The 21759-nt window shown below is 39.5% G+C and overlaps 1 protein-coding gene across 1 annotated transcript; it reads right to left on the bottom strand.

The window, feature by feature from the left end:
• Window positions 1–2630: 2630 nt before the first annotated feature.
• LOC130523172 (DNA-binding protein SATB2-like) lies at window positions 2631–17145 on the bottom strand. The gene is made up of 11 exons (XM_057028196.1): window positions 16925–17145; window positions 14679–14864; window positions 12144–12270; window positions 11650–11773; window positions 9888–9990; window positions 9696–9746; window positions 8853–9361; window positions 8570–8776; window positions 7857–8006; window positions 6192–6380; window positions 2631–4992 (listed from the first exon to the last, which is right to left on the bottom strand). The coding sequence occupies exons 1-11, from the start codon at window positions 17124–17126 to the stop codon at window positions 4399–4401; spliced, it is 2442 nt and encodes an 813-aa protein (XP_056884176.1). The 5' UTR covers window positions 17127–17145; the 3' UTR covers window positions 2631–4398.
• Between the last annotated feature and the right edge of the window lie 4614 nt (window positions 17146–21759).

The raw sequence follows: 21759 nt of genomic DNA, 5'->3' as shown, positions 1-21759 counted from the left end.
TGATATACAATATACATATGTATGTTTTGTGGTTACTGCTGAATAGCAGGCTTCATCTATATGTTTACATCCCAGTTAGCCTTCAGCCATGACAGGATATCAGAAAATCAGTGAGGTGCAAGGAAAGAAAAGAGCATAAAAGATAAAGAATATACCCATTTTGTATTTTATTTAATGTCAATATGTTTGAGTGAGTAAAAGATTAAGATGACTTTTTAATTTAAAATATTGCTCATTTAAAATGTTTTTTAAAAAAAACTAATTTCCATCCACATATAAAATTTGCCGGTGATTGTGTTCCCACTGACATCAGAGCTGAACTGAATATCACTAGTTGCTCCCTTAGAACGCCATTCACAACAGATTCAATATAAGCAATGATAAACAAAATACCTCCAAAGAAATGTGAATATGATTTAATGTAAATGTAGTATTTAATATTATTTTATATTAGAGTAGTTGGTCACATGTCTTGGCAAACAATCCTAATCATGTTCATGCTCGTAAACAATGTGGAACTATTTTAAGAATTTTCAGAAGTGACTCCAGAGGTATTTGTTCAAATAAGACAGTGAACCAGACCAGAAAATCTGAGCTATAGGGCCTTTGGCTACATTGTGACCAACAGTCGGTATTAATTCAACCTAGCAACGATTCAGCAGGCTGCACTGGGAAACAGCAGAGGAGGAAGGAGTGGGAAATCCCCAACTGGTGGCTTTCTCTGCAGCTGGTGTTGAGAACAGGGGGCCAGCTGCGTCTCCTCAGTGGTTGCAGCAGTTTGAAAGGATGATGTTGCAGGAACAGCTTAATGTATCCTTGGTGGATTCAGAAGCCATTGACTCTGGTCACAGGTCTCTTGTGAAGGGATACGCAGTATAGCTAAGCACAGCCGCTCCACACTTTTGGGTTTACTTTAGGTAGTTTCATACAACATTGCTTTAATTTATCACTACAGCTACTAGTTAAGCTGAGCCTAAGGAGCACATTTTAAAATGTCTCTTTCTGAAAAAATGTTGGCCAACTGGATTTTGTTCAAGTATTTTTATTACTGCCTGGATTATGTGTAGTGTCTTCTGTAGGCTTTAAAGCTCTCCTTAATCAATATGATGTGTAAAAAGAGTATGGCCAAATGAGCGAATTGTGCAATGACCACATTATATCCACAGCATGAATCAAGCTTCTTCTTCCTCACATCTTCAGCAAATTCTAATCGATGCCCAGTGTGATGCAATTGTACTGCCGGCCATACAGCATGTGATAGTGTCACAAAATAATAAACCTTTGGTGTGGGGTGTTACTCACTACAAAGAATGTTTACGTAGCCAAACAGAGGTGGCAAAGTGTGTTTGAAAGGGGCTTTGGAGTAGACTTTTACTTATCTTGCATGGCTCCCTTGCCTCTTTTTCCTACTCTGGACATATTCCAACAACAGACTGTCAGCTTTGTCAGCACTACTGTGGATTGTATTCAGCGGTGTGTAAAGTGCTGCCCATGCGAATATTAGCCTGTTTATCAGAGTGTGTATTAACGTGCTACAGAGTGCGTGCAAAAATGCCAGCAGGGGATCACAGGTGTGTTTGCCAGTTCCACAGAGAGCATTGCCTCCAACTCCCCCACACCCTGTGCATCCTGGGTAATATCAACCCAAGGAGCACCTGCGCCCATATGCACACCCCCCCCCCCCGCCCCCCTTCATGGCCACACACAGACACATCCTACACAGCATAATCCTCCTCTATGCCTGGGACAGCCAGCTGCGTGAGCAGAACTCCAATGAGCTGTAGTGTCAATTGTAGTGTTATTTATTGATAATGAACGCAAACAGCTTAATAGGGTCAGTTGGTTAGAGAAGAATATTTCTCAGAGATATACATTTTCTGTGTCAATCTGTTGTGGATAATCAGTTGGTGTATCTTTCACTTCCACTGACCTCTAAATGATCAAGCCTCCCAAATGAGCCAGGTTATTCGAATATCTGCTGCCTACATGTTCAACTGCCAACAGTGACACTTTCATATTGCTCATGAGTAAATTTGAATTCCATTCATGACATGGCACCAACATCTACACACATATTGGAGCCGGCCCCAGTCACCTTTATACCAGATACACCCTCAATAAGTCGCCAGCTCTCCGCAGGTGAAATACAGAAAAACATACAACAATTCGCACCCAAGTTCAATGTAGAATAGCCACTTCACCTATAATGTCACCCAAATAATGTCTTTGGACTGTGAGGGGCAATACCCAGAGAAAATACACACAGGCAATTGCTGGAAAACTCCACAAAGAAAAGCTCCAGGCCCTCCCAGAGAATGAAAACCCAGAACTTTCTGGCTGTGAGGCACCAGTACTTACCACTGCACCACCGAGCCACTCCACAAAAAAGTTATTGTGGCATAAAGTAAAAACTAAGGAGAAATACACTTATATGTTCACAGGAAAATACAATTAATCAGCTGTTGAGGTTTGTGGGCATCATGAATCTCAGGGCATAATTCTCCTTGCTTTATTTTTTTAAGTGTAATTAAGTACTAAAGAAAAAAAAACATTCTAATGGAAGTATTTTGAGATAATAATTCATGGTTGAACGGGTTGGTGTATATGAGACTTAATTTATAATACACAAGGATGGTAACAGAACCTCACAAAGTAGTTTTAATATATTTATCAGGGTTTTCATTTCAGATCAGTTTTCAAAGTGGAACAAATCAGAAAATGAAATTGGTACACAGTGTTGAGTGACAGTGGTGACATTTCATACGATAAACTCAACATGTACATGACAAAGCATTTAAATATGTAAAAAAAATCCTTTTGGATCTATATATGTCTGATTTACAAATATCAGCACAAATGTATTGAACATGGACTTAGACTGACTTGCCATTTTTGGTATATTTCCATTTTTGTTCAAATAAAAACATATAATCATGAAAATGATAATGAGATTCAAAAGACTGTAGAAATAAATATTAAAGTCAGAGTAGCTTTGAAATGATCCTGAGCTTTTTTGGCTCAGATATTTTAGTGTGGAGGTAATATAGGGACTTAAAGTCCGACCTACTATCACCTCTACATTTTGATTGTACACAACGAAGAGAGTCAATTAAAGATTGCGTGAGGTGATCTTTGCAAATACTGTAAACTATAAACTTCTTAAATTGGTATTGATTATTTCACCTGTAAACATAAAACCACACAAAAAAAACCTCTCAATTTAGCATTTCCCAGAAAGGAAAGTGTATATTACCCAGTTTGGGGTTTTGGAAAAGTAGCCATCCCAGGTTGAGATGTTCTTTAGGTCTTTTTCATGGTTGAGGGGAAAAGAAGAATTAGAGACTGACAGGTAGATCAGTTAATATGAACTATATAGCATTTAGATGTGGGCTGAAAATAAAGCTGAACAGGAAGGCTCAGTTTCCTGTCCGCTCCATATTCTCACCCATATCTATGGTTGTGAGCCTCAGATTTTGACTAAAAGAATGATATTTTGAATAAATGGAGCTGAAATATGTGTTGTCCGAAATAAACTGAAGGATTGGACATTTTGGAAGAGCCACAAGCACAGCTGAGGCTCCTCTGAATAGAGAGGAACTAGCTAAAGTTTAGCCATCGGAGGTGAAACGGAGCCCAAAGCAGACCTCCATTATGCTGTGGCGGTGAAATTACATCACGCATCTGTCTGGAAAACACCTCAGAATCCTCACACACGACCTAGTGATAAGGAAAAGGTCATGAGAGGATGATCTGTCTCTGCTGAAAATGCCTGCTGAACCAGTTTTAGATGCTGATTTTCTAATCTGATCAAATCTTTTATAAATACACATTAAAAAAATAGTTTCTGTTAGAAGAATGATATTGTAAGAGCTTCATTCTCATTCAAATTCAAATTTGGGATGCCCTGATACGTGAATTCATGAAATTGTATACGGAGGTTCCAGCCATAGAATTCATACATTGCAGCCTGAAGTTATTCAAATCATATAGATTCCATAAGTTTTATATGGCTCAAAAAGTAAATGTATGGCTATCATCTCAAAAAACAAAGGCCGGAAGTTCTGGTTGAAAGAACTGGACCCTATGCTAGGTGCCAAATTGAATCCTTAGATTTCACTGTTGAGATGTTGGAGTTCTGCTAGAAAGGTCCAGCTTCTCCTCATGTGGCGAAAAACTGTCGAACACAATGTTTACTTTAAAAAACAACCTGAAACTGTTTTTCTTGGCATATTTTACTATTATTTAGTTGACTGAAATATGTTGAGGGAAAAAAATGTTCATCAGCAAACATATTGCCTTATCAGTCCTGACTTATTTCTGATTTTCCCTGCCATTAATAATGTAAACAGGTCTCATTGTGTCTGGGCTGAAGGGTTCGTGTCCTCCGTTTCTGTGGTATTATCTCTGTTGGGGACTGTCCATGCTGCTGTAGGGAGACATGGATGCTGGTCCGGAGCCTTTTTCAATATCATCTTCCTTGTCCATCTCCATTATCACATCTCCTTCTTCTACATCTCCTCCCTCGGTTTGCAACGCTGCACATGATTCTCGCCTGTCCTTACTCGGCTCTTCACCAGCGGAGAGAGGCTCCTCCCCACGGATATCTGCGGCATCCTCACTGAGGCTCGAGCTCTCTTGATCATCCTCCCTGAGGGTCCCCTCTCTGGCTTGACTGTGATGTTTGACGTTGTAGCGCTGGTTCTGGAAGAACTTCACAATTGTGTGCTTAGGTAGATCTAGTTGGGCTGACAGCGTGTGAATGGCTTCCTGGTCAGGGTACAGCCCCACATCACCGATGAAGCTCTGCAGAATTCTCAGAGCCTCAAGTGAAATCCGAGTCCGCGAGCGAGACTTTTTTGGACCAGCGCCTCCACTCCCAGGACTCATCCTCCGCTGAAGATGATCTTCTGAGCCATGCAAAGGGATGGGCTGTGGGTCTTCAAGAAGTGTAGGGGGGGCAGTCAACGATGGTGGGTGCTGTCTTTGGTGTGCCTGATAAAAAAAAGTAAAGTTGTTGTTACACGGATTTTAAATTAAGTGAACGTATATAACAATTATCTTTTCATTTTGATCACTCAAAGCATTTCACCCTATGCTCCACAGAACCCTCCTGCCATGTGACAGTAACATATCCCATAACTGCCTATTGTGCGGTTGAGATATTTATCCCTTGTATCCATCAAGTTTTTTCACAATTTCTTAAGGATTATTTTGTTTGATGACTTTACATAGGAAGTTAAAACCAAAGCATTCAGCGAACAGCTCTACAACTTAGAATTGAAATGTGTTCTGTGACACACACGTGCTATTCTGTTTTTGGCAGAATGTGTGAGCTGCATTATCAAGGTCGGTGCGTCTTACAGTCTATGCTTATTAGATATTTATAGAGGTCTTTCAAAATGCATGTGGCCTGGGTGGCTCTGTGCAGCAAAATAAATCATCGCATGAGGGCTCCAGGTGGACCTCAAATTAGGATGAATAAGTCAGATATTTTCTCAACTAATTCTGTAAATTTCACAAGAACGTGCCAAGGCTGATCTCAAAACATACGGTTGTATTTTTTGGGGGGAAAATAGAAACATGTCCTGATTACTGTCTTGTGTATTTCTATCAGAAGACAAATCAAACATTTAAATTGGGAGGCTCAGAAGCATCTATAACCTACTATAGTTGCCCCTATGCAGTGTCATCAACACCACACACACACACACACACACACACACACACACTTCCCAGTCTACTTAAGCTCATTAACAGGGTGGGGTAGTCTGTACAGCTAAACACAGGAGTTCCTGAGACCATCAATCTGTGACCCATCAAAATGAAAGAACCTAAATCAAGATTAAATCAAATCCTCTCCTCTGCATCAATAATTACAGGCCATATTCTAAATATTCTAGGTTGGAAAGCAAGAGTGAGGGTGGTACATTATCAGGAAATGTGTGGGCTGTTCATTTGACTTGTGGGACCATGAAGGACAGCAGGTGGTGGGAGCAGAGACTTGAAACTTTCTCAGTCTTGATGCAAAACTTCTAGGAGTTATGTTAAATGTCTTTATAAACTGTCTTCTTTTGCTTAACAGTTACAAAGACAGATTTAAAGAGACAGTTCAGCCAAAGTTTCAGAATCACTTCATATCTGCTTATCAAACTTGATGCTTATTAACTGAAAGGTTGGGCTGTTTGTACCACCTGGTCTGGGATGTGAAGCACACTGTGGAGCCGGTCACTGTGCTGTTGTCTCGACTCTTCCTCATACACCTGGTCTCTGTCGGCCTGCGGTAACTCCAGGAATCTTCTGATGGTGCACAGGTTCTCCCAAAGTGTACGGTTCTCAGGGTTTGGGCCTTCTTTCCATCTGAGCAGCTCGCACAGCCAACCCTGAAGAAGAAGATAATCAATTTTCTTATCTCCAGCTAACGCAGCATTAGCATTAGGCTTTTACCTGGTCCCTGGTGGACTGTTCTGGGGTTAGTGTTAGGGTTTGTTGTTTTTAGAAGTGGAATCATAAACAGTCACGTGATTCTGGGATAAAGATTATCCCTTAAAACCAGTTTTCTGTCTTCTACCTGGTTGCCAACACAACTTCACTTTAAAGTTTCTTTAAGAATGAACTACTCTAGAAATAATTAGAAACTATGAGCCATGTTTTTTTTAATTACTTTTCATACGTCGTCATTGCCATTGTGGCAATAGACTAAACTGTCATACCAGAACCTTTCCCCACCCCTGAGTTTTCAAACCACACTAAACGAATAATCTGTCCAAAATTTTCTGTCTATTCTTAAGTGGTCTTACAATATTATTTGTGAAAAAAAGGTTTTATCTTGGACGGATTAGACAACCAGCTGTTTGTTGACGAAGCCCCACTGCTGTGACCTAAGCTATTCAATAGTATCAAATAGCAGGAGGACATAACGGAAGTTTATTTTAACACAGAAAAAAAGCATTACCAGCATTATTTGTGTCAAGTAATGTGCTTTATTCTTTACCTATGCTCTTTATTATTGGACCACACTGCAATCTATATGTAATTCTCAATGAACATTTACTTTTTAACTTTGTTACAAAGTAAATAAACTGCTTTTGAGTTTACCAGATGCATTACATTGTATTTTTATTTGCTTTTACCGTAAATCATGATTGTAGCCATTGCTGTTATTTGTTCCACTGCATATCACAGCATCCTTTTTTATTAAAAAAAAAAGTTGTATTGATTAAAGTATTGATTTTATATGTATGTGTGCACATATAGCCAATCATAATTTGTGGTTTATTTAATCAACAATAATAATTTAAGAGTGTATATATTATCATTCCACTGTCCAAAACAACTTTTTTTAAAAAAAAGAAGAAATGTGAGACAAATACCCACATGATCTTAAAATGCCTGCATGCAAGTGTGCACGTGTCTAAGAGTGCATGTACCCATGTCTGCATTAAGATTTGATTATTTCTGCCTGACTGACAAAGGATGTGCCACCAGCTGTTGTTTATGCTGAGCCTTCATTCTGGAAATGGCTGCGGTAATAATGTTATCATCCCTCCATCATCGTGCCTCACTTTTCCTCTATCATGTATCCTTCTGTTGTTCCATCTCCAGTGGATCTCTCACTTAGTTATAGTCAGTACATTTACTTCTAACCCTTAGAGCCACATGAAGAGACATCTGTCTTCTCAAACAAACAAATAAATAAATAGAATCAACAAGAACAGAGACATTGCTTTTCAGTTTTTACCAGAGAAATGCAGATGTCCCTTAAACATGTATTTCTATAACCTGGCCACTTAGACTTTGCAAATTAATACACGCCGCGTGTCACTATTTCTTTGCTAAATTGTCAGAATGGAACTGACCTGACTTTTATTGGCTGCCACCTTGGCAAACAGAGCCTGGGATACTTTTGCTCTCTTCATCTCCTGCTGGATATCCTCATAAATTCCTGATGTAATGGTTGCCAGTGAGTCAAACTTCAGTGACAGTTCAGCCCCAGACATGACACACTTCTAAACAGGAAAGGGCACAAAACACCAGAGAAAAATTAGTACTTTGCATAAAAGTTCAACTAAATCTAGTGTCAAAATGTGACTATGTTTTTAAGAAAATCCTACCCAAACAAATGGGATGAAGCTAATTAAATAATACAAGAACAATTGGTAGGCAGGGTAGCCAAAAATTTTTTTTTTTTCTGCAACCAAAGTGAAATATTTTCATCTTAAGTCTTACAAATGAAACTATACTTTAACAAGCGACTTGTTCTGCTCCTGTTATTGGCCTGCCTCATGACTTCTACACAACATAATGCACAGTTTTGAATACCAGTACAGTATATGTTTTGGTGGCAAAATAGGTAATATAATATTATACTCACATAATTTAATCACTCAGAGTTATGATGTACTAACTTAATATGTAACTTAGACTTAAAACTAGCTTATATGACCTAAATATTCACCCTAGCTCCCCAACTCTAACTAGGTCTCTGATATGGCTTCTTGTCTTTTCCATTTTACATGGAATGTTGGCATGACTGATTGAGGGAAATCTAGTTAAGAAGTGTGTGTTTTACCTGAGCCGGTCTCTGTATGTTGGTGATGAGGTTGCTGGAATGATTGTGGTTGGCGCTCAAACTCCTCTCTCTCTCCTCCTGGTAGATGCGGTCTCGCTCCCCCTCTGGCAAGTTCAAGAAGCTCTGCATGGCCTTCAAGTTGACCAACAGGGACTGTGAAGCCGAGCGAGGATCCTCTTCCTTCCTGAGGATCTCTGACAGCAACCCCTACAGGCACACGCAGACATCAACAGTCTATTTAAAAAGACACAGATTATTTAGTGTTGTGTTTATTTAGGGTTACCTGGGTGCGGTTGAACGCCACACGGGCAAACACAGCCTGGGACACACTGGCTCGCTTGAGTTCATTCCGGACCTTCTGGTAAATGTCAAAGGAGACTTCAGTCCCTGAGCAGTTGACGCCCAACTCAGCATTGATGCCAGAGCCCTTGCAGGTACGTGAAATTGGAGGGTGATTAAGGAACTGCTGGTTAACTCCTGGGGGGTGCTGGTGGGTGAAAAAGCGGCTCACGGCCAGCTGCTGGTTAATAAGGTGCGCCATTGCGAGCTGTTGATGCATGAGCCGAGGGTGCAGCTGAGGGGACAGAAGTCTGCTGTGACCCAGGAGCGATGTAGGAGTCGTCGGACACAGAGGAGGGCTGGCATGATGAGGCAGACAATGAGGCTGGGTGGGCATCTGAGAGTCTCCATGGGGCAGAGCCGCAGTGCTGCCCATGGTGCCCAAATGGGTCGGAGATGGTAACAGTGAAAAAGGATGCTGGTGGAGGACATTAGAGTCCAAATCCCTCTCCACTGTGTTAACACACAAACAACACATGAGCCACTGTACAAGAATTCGATATTGACAAAGCGTAAAACCTTTATATTAAATGTTTTTAGCAATATTTTTTATACAATATAATTGGATAATAAATGTAAAACATAGATTTGATTTGTGCCATCTTCCTCTAGTCGTAGCATGGTCTTATTCTTTTTAATGTTTATTTTTTAAGTCTATTTCTAAGTAATGCATTTTTTGGCTGCGGAAATTTTGCTTCCAAATAACGGTGCCTAAAACATTTTTGTAACACCATATTTGTCCTGCTCTTCATTAACAACTGTTTTCATGACAAGGAGTCAAACATACCTTTGATATCTGACTTGTCGTGCACCGACCACATCTTTTCAATGCATTCACCTTGCAGAAAAATGAAAAGAAATCAGAGTATAACGCTGAGACCAAGATCAAGCCCAAAACTGTGTGTAAGTGTGATTAGAGAGGATGATGATGAATGTGTTTTATTGCATCAAGAAATATTGACAATTAGCGAACACTTACCTTTGCTACGTTTGTACTTCCTGTACCAGTGTCCAAACTCCTGGCATTTGGAGGTGGAGACGTTGACGTAGTAAGAACTGTTCACTATCGCTGAGATCGTGCTCTAATAAAAACAGATGTTTATAGAACGTGAAAATAAGATTCACCCATCGTATCCACTCACCTCTACTGTAAGGCAGAGAAAAGTTTTGTCCGTTGGACTCCAAGCTCAATTGGGAATAAAAAACATTGCTTTAAGATATTAAAACTCTTTCAACTCTTAAGACACTCACTTAGGAACAAACAAAATACAAAACAAAATTGAATCATCAGAATATCTGCTCTATGAAAATACACTTTATTTCGCAACCTGCCCACACGACAACGACTCCCAAAAAACTTGCCATGGGAAAAGCAGAGGATTAAAACTCACATGAGTCAGGCTGCAATCACACACCACCCACACACTTCCCCTAATCACTAATTACATTATGACTAAGTCCTGTGTATAAATCACAAGTCCAAATGACACACTAAGTGTAATGAATGCAGGGTGTGTGAGCAACATAATTGAGGTGTGTGTGTTTGCATCCTCTCTCATGGCATCAACAATTATATGTGTGAGAGATGCTTGGCAGTCTAAGTGTGTGGTGAACTGCAGATGAAACCTCAAATTCTTAGCTGTCTTTGCTGTCTGTACGCGCTTGCGTGTGGGTGTGTTTGTGAGATATTGCTACAAAAAGAACTTACAAAACATTCCTTATTGATCAAATTTCCGTGCATCGTTTCTCCATCAAACCCACTAAAGCATTTTCATCAGTTTAAAACGACCTCAAATAAACTCAGACATCTGAGTAAACTACTAAGTAGTAACTAAACACAAAGTGATTGTAACATTTGATTTAAACAAAAAATCCCCCAGACAGACTTGAATTCAACATGTATTTGCTTCACCTGAATGGACTATATTTCGATTTCTTTAAGTTTGTAACTATGGGAGTGGTTTTCAAATTAGTTTATTTTGATAATCCTCTACATGCACCTAAATTTACCAAATAATCAGCCTGAGCAACAACAGCCTTAACAGACCTTATGGCCTTTTTGTTATTTTGTTAGGAATGCCCCAGTTCAACAACATTTGGAAGCTAATTCAAAAGGTTCATATCTAATAAAGGTTCATACCCACTCAACCGGCAGCTTATTCAATATTCAATATAATGTATTTTTGTATGTATTTCTCCTCTCCTCTCCTCTCCTCTCCTCTCCTCTCCTCTCCTCTCCTCTCCTCTCTCCTCTCCTCTCCTCTCTCTTTACCCCCCCACCCCCATCAGCAGGAGGGTCCCCCTACATGAGCCTGGTCCTGCTCAAGGTTTCTTCCTGTTAAAGGGGAGTTTTTCCTTGCCGCTGTTGCTTGTCTGGGGTTAGGCCCTGGGATTCTGGAAAGCGCCTTGAAACAATTTTTGATTGTAAAAGATGCTATATAAATAAAGATTGATTTGATTTGATTTAAAATCTTTTTTTTTTCACCAAAAATAAATATATTATATCTTGCAAACAGGGAGGTCTTCGATTATGTATGTATGTGTTGATTATGGCAGAGGAACACAAGGACGTCCCTGTCTGAAGGTGGGAGGACAGGGACGATGTTGTCTTGTGATGGGTCAAAAAGACAACTACAAAACTGTACTCCATATATTCTACAAAGCCATCATGTTTGTACTAGTGAGGAACCAACAAGCGGCTTTGGAACAGACTTTCTGGCATCAGCACTTGGATGTGTTACCTGAGACAAAGGACACTCCTTAGCAAGCGTGCTCTGGTTGGTCTCTCGGAGGAGTTCTTTTAGAGCGTTCCGCACTGTGCTGTGGCTCCACTGCTCTGACGGCAGCTCCTCAAGCCTCCCAAAGCTGCACATTGGAGGAAAAACTTTAACTTTTTGTTGTCATTTTTAAATTGATTGTCATATGAACTGCCCCAACAAAGGAAGCATAGGCTGGTCACAGTCTGCCCATAATTGTCAGAAGAATGCTTTTAAAATGAACAAATTCAAATTAACTAAAATATTTTTTTATTGTTGATGTTTTTATTGATTCTGAAAATTAAATCTATTTATTAAAGTGCAGCAGACCGCACACTTCAATAGAGACAATAACATTCACAAGAAACCAGTGTTTGGAAATTGTGTTTAGTTGAATAACAGCATTGATATAAATGAAAAATAGTAACAGTGAAGCTAAATCATGCCATGCAAATGACCAGCAGCAGGAATAAACACACCTGTGTAGCAGAATTTGCAGCGTAACCATGTGGTACACATCCAGCAGCATGTCGGCCACTGTTGCCTCTGGAGCATCTGTTAAAAAGTGGATGGGCATCGGCTTCCAGCGGCCCACTTTAATGATCCCTGGGTCAAACGCAAAACGAGTACACAAGTTAAGCATATTTTAGGAGGCATTTTGAACTATCTGGTCAGCATCATCATCATCCTCGTCTTCCTTATCCTGTACAAACGCAGCGACCTTCTGACAGCTATTGCTTTAAGTGAAAATCTAAACAGATCTAGTCACGTTTGTGATTGACATAATCATCTACTACAGGCTACTACAATTCAACTTCCCTACGGGGATGAATAAAGTAAATCTTGAATCTTGAATCAAAGCCAGACACCTCATGGCCTTGGTCTACCAGACGCGATCATTTAAGTATCCAGGACACAAGGAGGCAGCACCCCAATGCCCCCCTCAAGACTCTTCAGCTAAATGATGAGAAGAAAATATCAAGTCTGATCAATACCAAATTGTTAAGTCATTCTATATACTGATTGACCTCATCATTTCTGAGCTTAGCTTGTCACATATGAGTGGTACATATTCATGGATTGTGCATTAACACACCCAGACCTGTAGATCATCAGCTGGAAAGTTGCTGTATAACAGAGATTGGACTTGGTGGTGTCACAGGTCCACCATGCAGGTTCTGAATCACGAGAGGATTTTCAACAGCTACACAGAAAACGTGTCTCTTAGACCCGTTAACATGCATGGTATGTTTATTTATTAGGGCAATATCACAGTAAACATCCCAAAATGTAACCTACTTTACATTTTATACTATTTTTTTATTCAACATTTTATTCAAATCCACAAATTAGTAACTGTGTAAAAATAAGAAATTGCCGTTTTTAATAGGCCATAATGTGCAAGTGAAATAAGAAAAGGGTCCTCTGGTCCAGCCAAAATTATGCAAGAGGCAGTTCAGCTGGAGAAGAAAATAGTCTCTGTATAATTTTGGTCGTGACCACAGTGCAGAAAAAATGCACAACTCTAGCCAAAAATTATTTATTTGAAAAGAAAAAGGCTTAGTTCTCAGAACAAAACCTAGCCATTTGGGAAAGGTGGGGGGGTCACAGGGCGTCATCCACTTGGTTAAACTGGCCTGTGTTTACGGGACACACCACAAAATGTCAGCTACCCTGCTCTGTGTATTCTTGTTTTAATAGAACGGTTCTGATAGTGCTGCAACAAGCACCGACACAGATTTAGTTCTGGTTTAACCTTCACGGGGAGTTTCATCATCAAAATTATAATTCAATGTGTCCTCTCAAAGTGAGGTTAATCTGTCATTACCTTTTATGTAAAGTACAGCATAACACAGTCACATTCTATTTTACTTTGGTTTTCAGAACAACCATTTAAATCTAAGGTCATGGGGCGTGTAGAGTAGGCTGCCAATACAAATTTGAACCTGCAACATTATAATTTTTTTTTTCAGGAAACAAACACATTTCTAGGCCATGTTAGCAATGTAATAAAACCATATTATCTGCCATCTGCTTTGTGTTTTGCATCATATTTGTTTGATTGTTTTAATTACTTAAACCAAGAAATGAAATAGAGCACTTTGATATTTATATATAATTGATCACTCTCAGTTTTATTCACTTTTATTGCTGTGCAGATGACACCCATGCTAAGTTGTAATTAAAACCATGTGAAGTTAAGAGAGTTGTGTCCCAATAAAAATAACACAAGTATGAGCTCAAAATTCTTGCTACTGAGAGACTATGATGCACTGAACATCTCTAATGCTCTTGTCCCTCCATTCATCTTCACCTTTCATCACATCAATGCTTTATAATCCCTTTCCCTGCATCTTCGTGCTCTCTAACAATCTAACAGCTACTGATTGACTATGGCCTGATCAGCTGAAATGTGCCCACCTAAAGAGATGTGAACATTGTGGGTCACCTGAACACCAGTAAAGTGTCTGGCCACAATGATGCTAATATGACAAGGAGGATGAGGTGTGGTGTACTGACGCTGGATGACAATTCCTGCATTTTATAGTATTAGATATTATACAAAACTTAGTGCCATAGACTCAAGTGCTTAAATAGTGTGGTGCTATTTTATAGAGGGTAGTTGATTAGCCTTATTGGGGCAGACATTTGGGGCAGCAGCAGTAGGGGCAGTAATGCTGCTGCTGCCCTGCTGTAGCTAGTGTAAAGTTGTGCGTCTGCCCTCCCTGTCTATAGACAGGAGTTTATGATGACTTCTGTTTTCATTGCTTTCTCTTTCTCTCTTCCAATCCCTCCCAAGGTTTTGATTTTGCTTCTCTTTTTTTTAAAACTGAGGTTTCCCCCTGCCACTGACTCTCCTGAGGGGTGTTGGGTTGCTACTTTTGAATGAAAACTTCACAAAACACCCAAGAGTTTGGTGAAGTGAATTAATACAATAAGAATTAGATTGAACTTGCTTGAATATGCCTTTGTCAAAACAAAATCTTTTTCGAACTATACACAGTGTTCCTCACCGCTGGCCTGTACCGCTGAGCTGCGTGAGTATCCTAGGGCGACCAGTGCTGTCTCCACAAGCTGCGTGAAGAGGACATCTCTCCGCACCAGCACAAACTCGGCATGACGGTCCCTTTGGCTGTCAAAGTCACCAGCAATGCCTGCATCTGCGTGCTCCACCACGCAGTAGACTGGGATCATCAACCCTATCCAGGAAACACAGAGGCACTTCATTAGACTTGTGTTTAAACAATGCACCCTGATTATGTCAATCAATCAATCAATCAATCAATCAATCAATCAATCAATCAATCAATCAATCAATCAATCAATCAATCAATCAATCAATCAATCAATCTTTATTTATATAGCGTCTTTTACAATCCAAATTGTTTCAAGGCGCTTTCCAGAATCCCAGGGCCTGACCCCAGACAAGCAACAGTGGCAAGGAAAAACTCCCCTTTAACAGGAAGAAACCTTGAGCAGGACCAGGCTCATGTAGGAGGACCCTCCTGCTGATGGCCAGCTGGGTAGAGAGAGGAGAGGAGAGGAGAGGAGAGGAGAGGAGAGGAGAGGAGAGGAGAGGAGAGGAGAGGAGAGGAGAGGCATATAGCATAGAAATACATACAAAAATACATTACCGTATATTGAATTGAATTAAATTATGTTCACCAACTCCTTTATTTTTGTTGGATTTAAATAATGATTGCAAGGTTCCTACAATATGACTTTGTCTACACAAGATGGCAGCAGCTTTCACTGAACTTCTGTTAAGGTCATTAATGCTGCTGTAGTAGCCAGATGCTTGTTAGAGTTGCAGCAATTATTTGTCTGTGCATGAGAAATTAAAACCAACAGAGGATACAAATTGTTTCCAGAAACCTCTTCATCATATTATCTGTACCATTTAACACTGGTGGTGAGACTGATTCCTTTCGGTCTGTTCTATATCGGGCAAACACAGAGAGATCCAGTCTGGAAGCATTCACACCCTGCTCCATCCCACAGGAACTGCTAATTAACCAGCAATATATCCATCTGAAGAGGCAGCGACACATCAGGCAGAGCCAAAGGGCATGCTAAGAATCAAACAGCCACGCAGTCGGAGGATGTGGGAGACAAATGAATGTGATTATTAATTTGTGTCTGCATACTCTTCAAGTGTTTCTGTGCATACAAATTCATGAGGGAATGTTGTGGGTTGAAGATGCTGCTCTTTTTGTGTGTGTCTACTCCCTCTGTGTGGTCCGACCAACTTTGCTGGTCGGTAACATCCTCGTTACAAGTTACACTGAAGACTAGTTAGGGGTAAATTCAGTGTTGAGGAAAGAACTAATATGAAGATAAAGGTAGGTAAGTAGCTACAGATTTAAGTAAAGGCCCACAAAGTAGCTGTAGCTGCTATGTTACACTGAAACTGTCCTGGCTTAGTTCAGCTAGTGCACCTGGACTGTTCCTCCAGGAATCAAACATGACAAATTGAACACACACAACGCTTTCGGACTTGAATATCACCTCTAGAATCATAGTAAAATGTTCATCTATGCACTGCTGTGCTGCTCAGCAGATTACATGTAACTGCAATGATAGCAGCTCCAGCATCCTGATGTGATGTGGTTTTTTTTTACCCCCAATAATTCTTTGGGAGTGCTATTTAACAAAGGGAGTGTGATTAAACAATGTATTAGGATGCCAAATAAAAATAACACATCCAGAAAGAGTAATTAGCGCTGCAAAGCAATATTTGTTATTTGTTGTCACGTTATTGTGCCTATAATAATCCACATGGTAGTCAAATATAATCAACACACAGTTGGATAGAATTAGCCACACACGAATGGAGAGACATTTACATATTTTACATGTAAACACATTATTCAATTATATTTAGCAACTTACAATTTAGGTTCATTTTCTACATTTTTTGCCTCAATAGAGAGATTTCAAAAAAGGTTTGTTTGATATTTTATATGTACAAATTGAATATCGCATATTGTTAATATTTATCATTTCATAACCTTTAAGGAGACATTGTTTGTTTTGCATTTTGAGAGATTAAAGGTTGCAGAACTCCACACCCATCACAAGTCTATCCTGATGCATTTTAACCCTGTTTATCATAATTACGTTACATTGGATTACAAATTCATTAATAATGTGACAACAGATCATTTTGTTCACTTGAATCAGAAGTTTCAACCTGTTTCACATTAAAGAACTAATATCTCTCCAAAAACCACATTTATTTTATGACTATGCCCCCCACCTCCAAGCGGTTTCAGTGGTGTGCCGTTCTGTCTATTTCCTGGAGCTGCGGGGCTGCCATTGAGTTCCAGACGGGAGGATTTGCTCAGCAGGGCTCCGCTGTATAACAGGCTTTCCCCTCGCTCCTCTCTTTCCCGTGGGCTGATGCGGTCCTGATGCCCGGGGCTCTCTGTTCCCCTCACTGCACCTCGGAGCTGCTCCATCCCTCTGGAAATGCTGAGAGGAGCCCTGGGCACAGCGTTTGAAGCAGAAAGCAAAAATAGAATATTATCTTTGGTCATTCTTGACAAGAATTCGGTCATTTCACATCAAGATCACAACAACATGCATCTCAACTGCAAACCATTGAAAAAGGCCAGAAAACTGTATGTATATTCAGAAACTCCTGCTCTATATATGCACACATTATACATGTATATTTCTATTTAAGGCTAAGTTTATTTATTTAGTTCACTGACCAGATCAGTGAAAAACTAAAGATGAACACCTCTCATGTAGCTCCTAACGGGTAAATACAGATTTCTTTGCTATACACATAAGGAGAGGTGGGTACAACCACAACAGAGAGCTGAAGCATCTGGGACGAATCACAGGTCAACAACTGCTGTTCACTCAGACTAAACACAACCCAGCAAATTATTCTCTGTTTAGACACATAGGCCTAAACAACATGCAATAAAGAGACGTGTGAGGTTGGACGATGATGCGCACTTTGTATTATAAGGAAGAATAAGTTGCCTGGATTTTGTTGCGTTGATTAGAGAAATATTTCACACGTTTTATCAAATGTGTCACGCTCATCCTGAGTAGATTGATGTGGCCCCAGTCAGTTATGGGAAGGGGAGGTTTTATGCCATATTTACAGTTGGCATCCTTAGTAACGGTCCATAGTAGCTTTCCAGTGACTTAAACTGTCAATATGAGAGCATATGTGGAAGATATGGTCTGTGGACCAGACTAAACCTGCTAAACATCTTAGGTTGTCAACGCTTTATGAATTTTGCAGGATTTCTTCATTCAGAACTGTTTTTTCTTGCGAGTTCATCTCTGCCAGTGGTGAGTGAATAAGTGATGTACAGCGCTGTGGCCAAAGATGACACCACAGATACTGTACATGTAATGTATAGAAAGGTGATAGTAGTGTGACGGTTTGCACAATATTAAGTCTTTATTAGGTGGGACAGGATGAAAGGATGTGATGCAACTGGGGGGGAATGCTCCTCAAAAGCTCCATTTCCACCAGTTGCTTGAGGTCTGCCAGTTCAGTGTAAATCTCTCTCTCTCTCTGACTTTCTGTGTCTCTCTCTCAGCCCTTGTTCCTGTTGCTGTTGCTGCCCTACAGCTTCACTATCAACATATAGCCAGATCAACCTCATGGTCAACTGTGGTGAAAGCAGCAACTGAACACATTTGAATGTATTCTTCACATGAGAATAACATGTGAAACAGTTCGTGTTTGGTTTCAGCCATGTGTTGCTCAAAGCTGCTTCATTTCCATTGAAAACACCACTTTAAAGGACTAATTTGTCCCGTGTCAATAATAAATTCCCAAATTCTCATTCTCATTCTCATGCCTGACTCCAGAAACCCTGCGGAGTATACTCGGGACATTGACTGTTCCCTAGTTTGTGTATTTCTTCACCCTGTGGTTTTTCACTGGTACGATAATAAAGTCAGCAGCAAAGCAAACAAACAACATTTTTTTAAAAAGAAAAAAGAATAGGAACCCAAAAGAAACACAATAAGATGCGTGTGCAACATTAAAGACTATTGAATAGGCCAACGCAGAGGAGCAACCGAGACATAAGTATGAAAGACAATGGAGCTTTGTTTAAACCAATTTAAAGGGAAATAAAATAAGGCTTAACTCCATTTAGTCTGTGATGAATGTGCTACCCCAGACCCAATAGGCAGACAAGGTGTCTGGTTCTATTCCACCACAGTTCCTATCAAATCACTCTCTCATTGTAAAAAAGTAGTTTTGTGTCATTTTGTCTTTTTTTATTTTTATGTTTCGGTAAAAAAAATAAATGGTTGTGCAAATTTCATCAACACTGATTTAATACACCACCCAGCCTTCGTGCTGAATCAATGATGCAATTTTAGCAAAATAAACTTAACTTTGGATGAACTTTGACCATTAGAGTGCCTACATGAACCGTTTAGTGAACTAGATCTGTATCGGGTGAAGAGAAATACGGATTGGTTTGTTAATGTGGATTTATATATATTTTATGAAAATTCAGATGAGAAATATTTTGCATCAAAAACACTTTTTGGATGGTTTTTTTTTGACTGCCATGACTAATTTGTAATGTAAAAAACAAATAGATTTTGCAATCAAATAATGCATTTCTATTATTCAAATGCTAAAAACGACCCTCACAAAATACATGTGTTATTTTCTAGCTGTCGTTTCTTCTTTGTGCACCAGTAACACAACATTATGGAGTTAAAATAATTGAACCGATTCTCTGATTTCCATATCTCTGCTCTTCTGAAACCCTTATAAGAATGAAAAGGCATGAAAGACAAAAACAGTGCAGGAGCTTCTCACTTATAGCTGGGTGTCAGATGTCTCTCTGCCGCCTTCAAACACGAAAACCCTTTAAGCCTCATGTTCGTAGGTCTGGAAGCCAGGAGACCACACACTCCTGACACGCAGATGGAGGCCAAATGTTTCATTTGGTGGCCCCTGACAAATCACACTGAGCCTCCACTGGCTGCAAACACTACAGCTGGTTATTGTAGACAGGCTCTAATTTAGAGGGTTTTAATAGCTTTTAAAGTGTTCACTCAAATTAAACTCAAGTCTCGAGATACTCCCCTGAGAACCTTGAAGCTAGGATGGAGTAAATATCAGGAGAGAAATGTTCTGAATGCCACAGAAAAGCTTTCATATGACACCGAGGAGCTTTATGGTATATCACACACACAGTCTGTGGAGTTATTTCGCTGATTCAAGATGCAGGTTCAAGAAATGTTGTGCCGTTGATATTTTTACTCGTGATCTTTATTTTTTCTGGAATTTTGTGTAATACTTTATATGTAGAGTCGCACCATTTTATTTTAGAGATTTTAAGAAAATGTGTTGGGGTAGAATGAACTGACACTGTAGGACCCCCACCCCTACACACACACACACGCACACACACACACACACACACACACACACCTTAAAGTGACCTGGATGAATATTACCCACGTGTTGCTTTTGTTGTAAAAAGTTTAGGTCTGTCTCTCAGTGAAATCTATCACATACAACAGCCTTTTGTACGTGACTTTATGCAGCTCTTGTATTCCTAATAAAACTTTTATGAACTGTTTTGCAACTTCAGTTGGAAATAGATTAAACAAAAAACAGATTATTTTCATATTTCCAAATGTAAAACATACACATTCTCACATTTCCAGATATTCAACATAATCTATATTTTAAATATGTACCTACGACTCCTGATGTATGCAAATTTAAGGAGGCGTAAACTTGATAATATCGCCCCCTGCTGTCATTTGTGTGTGTGTCTAATATAATTGGTGGCCTAACTAAAACAACACTTGAGCAATTCCCTGAACTCATTCTTCCCTTCCAGCTACTCAAACCCCTGTCCAGCCATTTCAAAAGTGGGACTCTGAATCAGCAACAATCCCATGTTTAAACACAACCAGCCAATCAGGGACCGTTCCGCAGTTGTTGATTGAAAATTTACCTGCAAAACCAAAGTACCGCCATCTGAAAGATGCCAGTACACAACAAACAACAGTAATGTAGCAGTGGTTATAAAATCCACTTGCAGACTTTCTCTGTAAAGTACCATAGATACAGCAGTATACATCCTATCACCATGACTACAACAGCACAGGCGACAGTCCAACTGAAAGCTCATTGGGAAGTCATTTGTCCACTTTTAAGTATTTATTTAATACTAATTTGAGCAGATGTACATGAACACGAAAACCCAGTTGTCTGATTATTTACACTCAGGTGTGAGTCTCAGCTTCTGGCAAAATGATGGATATTTTCCTTTTTTCCACCTGACATGTCACAGCAGGACAAACACAGGTGCAGATAATACAATCAGGCCAATGGTGGCTTCAGATGGTCCCACATGAGGTGCTACTGATAATGGAGGCACTGATCTGAAAAGTGTCAGCAGCTGTTTGGTAGCATGTGCACATCACTCATTCGCTGCTTTGGTAATAAAAGCAGCATTATTATTAGCAATTATTGTTATTTGCTGTTATTGGTAGGAGTGGCAGTTGTAGCATGTTATCCGCATGACCATGAAAATAGAACAGGATTCATTAGCATTAATAAAGTGATTATTGAAATCGCCTTAACTGCTCCAGTGCAAAAATCTGAACGGTAATAGGGGAAGAGTTTCAGGGTAGACCTTTAAACTTCAACAAAGTTCAAATATCATCAAATGGTCATACGTGATAACGGTCTTAACATTTAAAAGTTAACTTTTAAATAAAAAAGGGACCCAACAATCTAAATAAAAGATTACACAAACCTGTGTTGCAATGACATATTTCTTGACAATAATAAGCATTTTTATCTTAAACATAAATCAATGAATGAAACTTAGCCTATTTTCAGCCAAGAGCATGTGGGAAATTTTGAGCATTCAAATATTATTTGGAATTAATCAATTTATAAAATTTAAAGAAACTTTTTGGACACAAAACAGTTGTATAAAATTTGCAGTGAATTTACTTCACTAATTCCACAAAGTCAAGTGTCATTAATCTATCAATATTTCCACTTGTGGTTTCATTTTCTCTATGAAATCATTGTTACTCTATTACAGTCCTTAAAAGTGGAAGTTCACT

The sequence above is a fragment of the Takifugu flavidus genome, chromosome 3 (genome assembly GCF_003711565.1).
Source record: "Takifugu flavidus isolate HTHZ2018 chromosome 3, ASM371156v2, whole genome shotgun sequence".
Taxonomy (NCBI): Eukaryota; Metazoa; Chordata; class Actinopteri; order Tetraodontiformes; family Tetraodontidae; genus Takifugu; species Takifugu flavidus.
Note: the sequence above shows the minus strand (reverse complement) of the source record. Positions and strands in the feature narration are given on the sequence as shown.

What these genes read in the sequence shown, in the direction of transcription:
- LOC130523172 (XM_057028196.1), bottom strand. Translation starts at nt 17,126, where the DNA reads ATGGAGCAGCTCCGAGGTGCAGTGAGGGGAACAGAGAGCCCCGGGCAT. An exon ending in CTGCAAATTCTGCTACACAG is followed by an intron (nt 11,774 to 12,143) that starts GTGTGTTTATTC and finishes TCCAATGTGCAG; the next exon opens with CTTTGGGAGGCTTGAGGAGC. An exon ending in TGGCGTTCAACCGCACCCAG is followed by an intron (nt 8,777 to 8,852) that starts GTAACCCTAAAT and finishes GTGTGCCTGTAG; the next exon opens with GGGTTGCTGTCAGAGATCCT.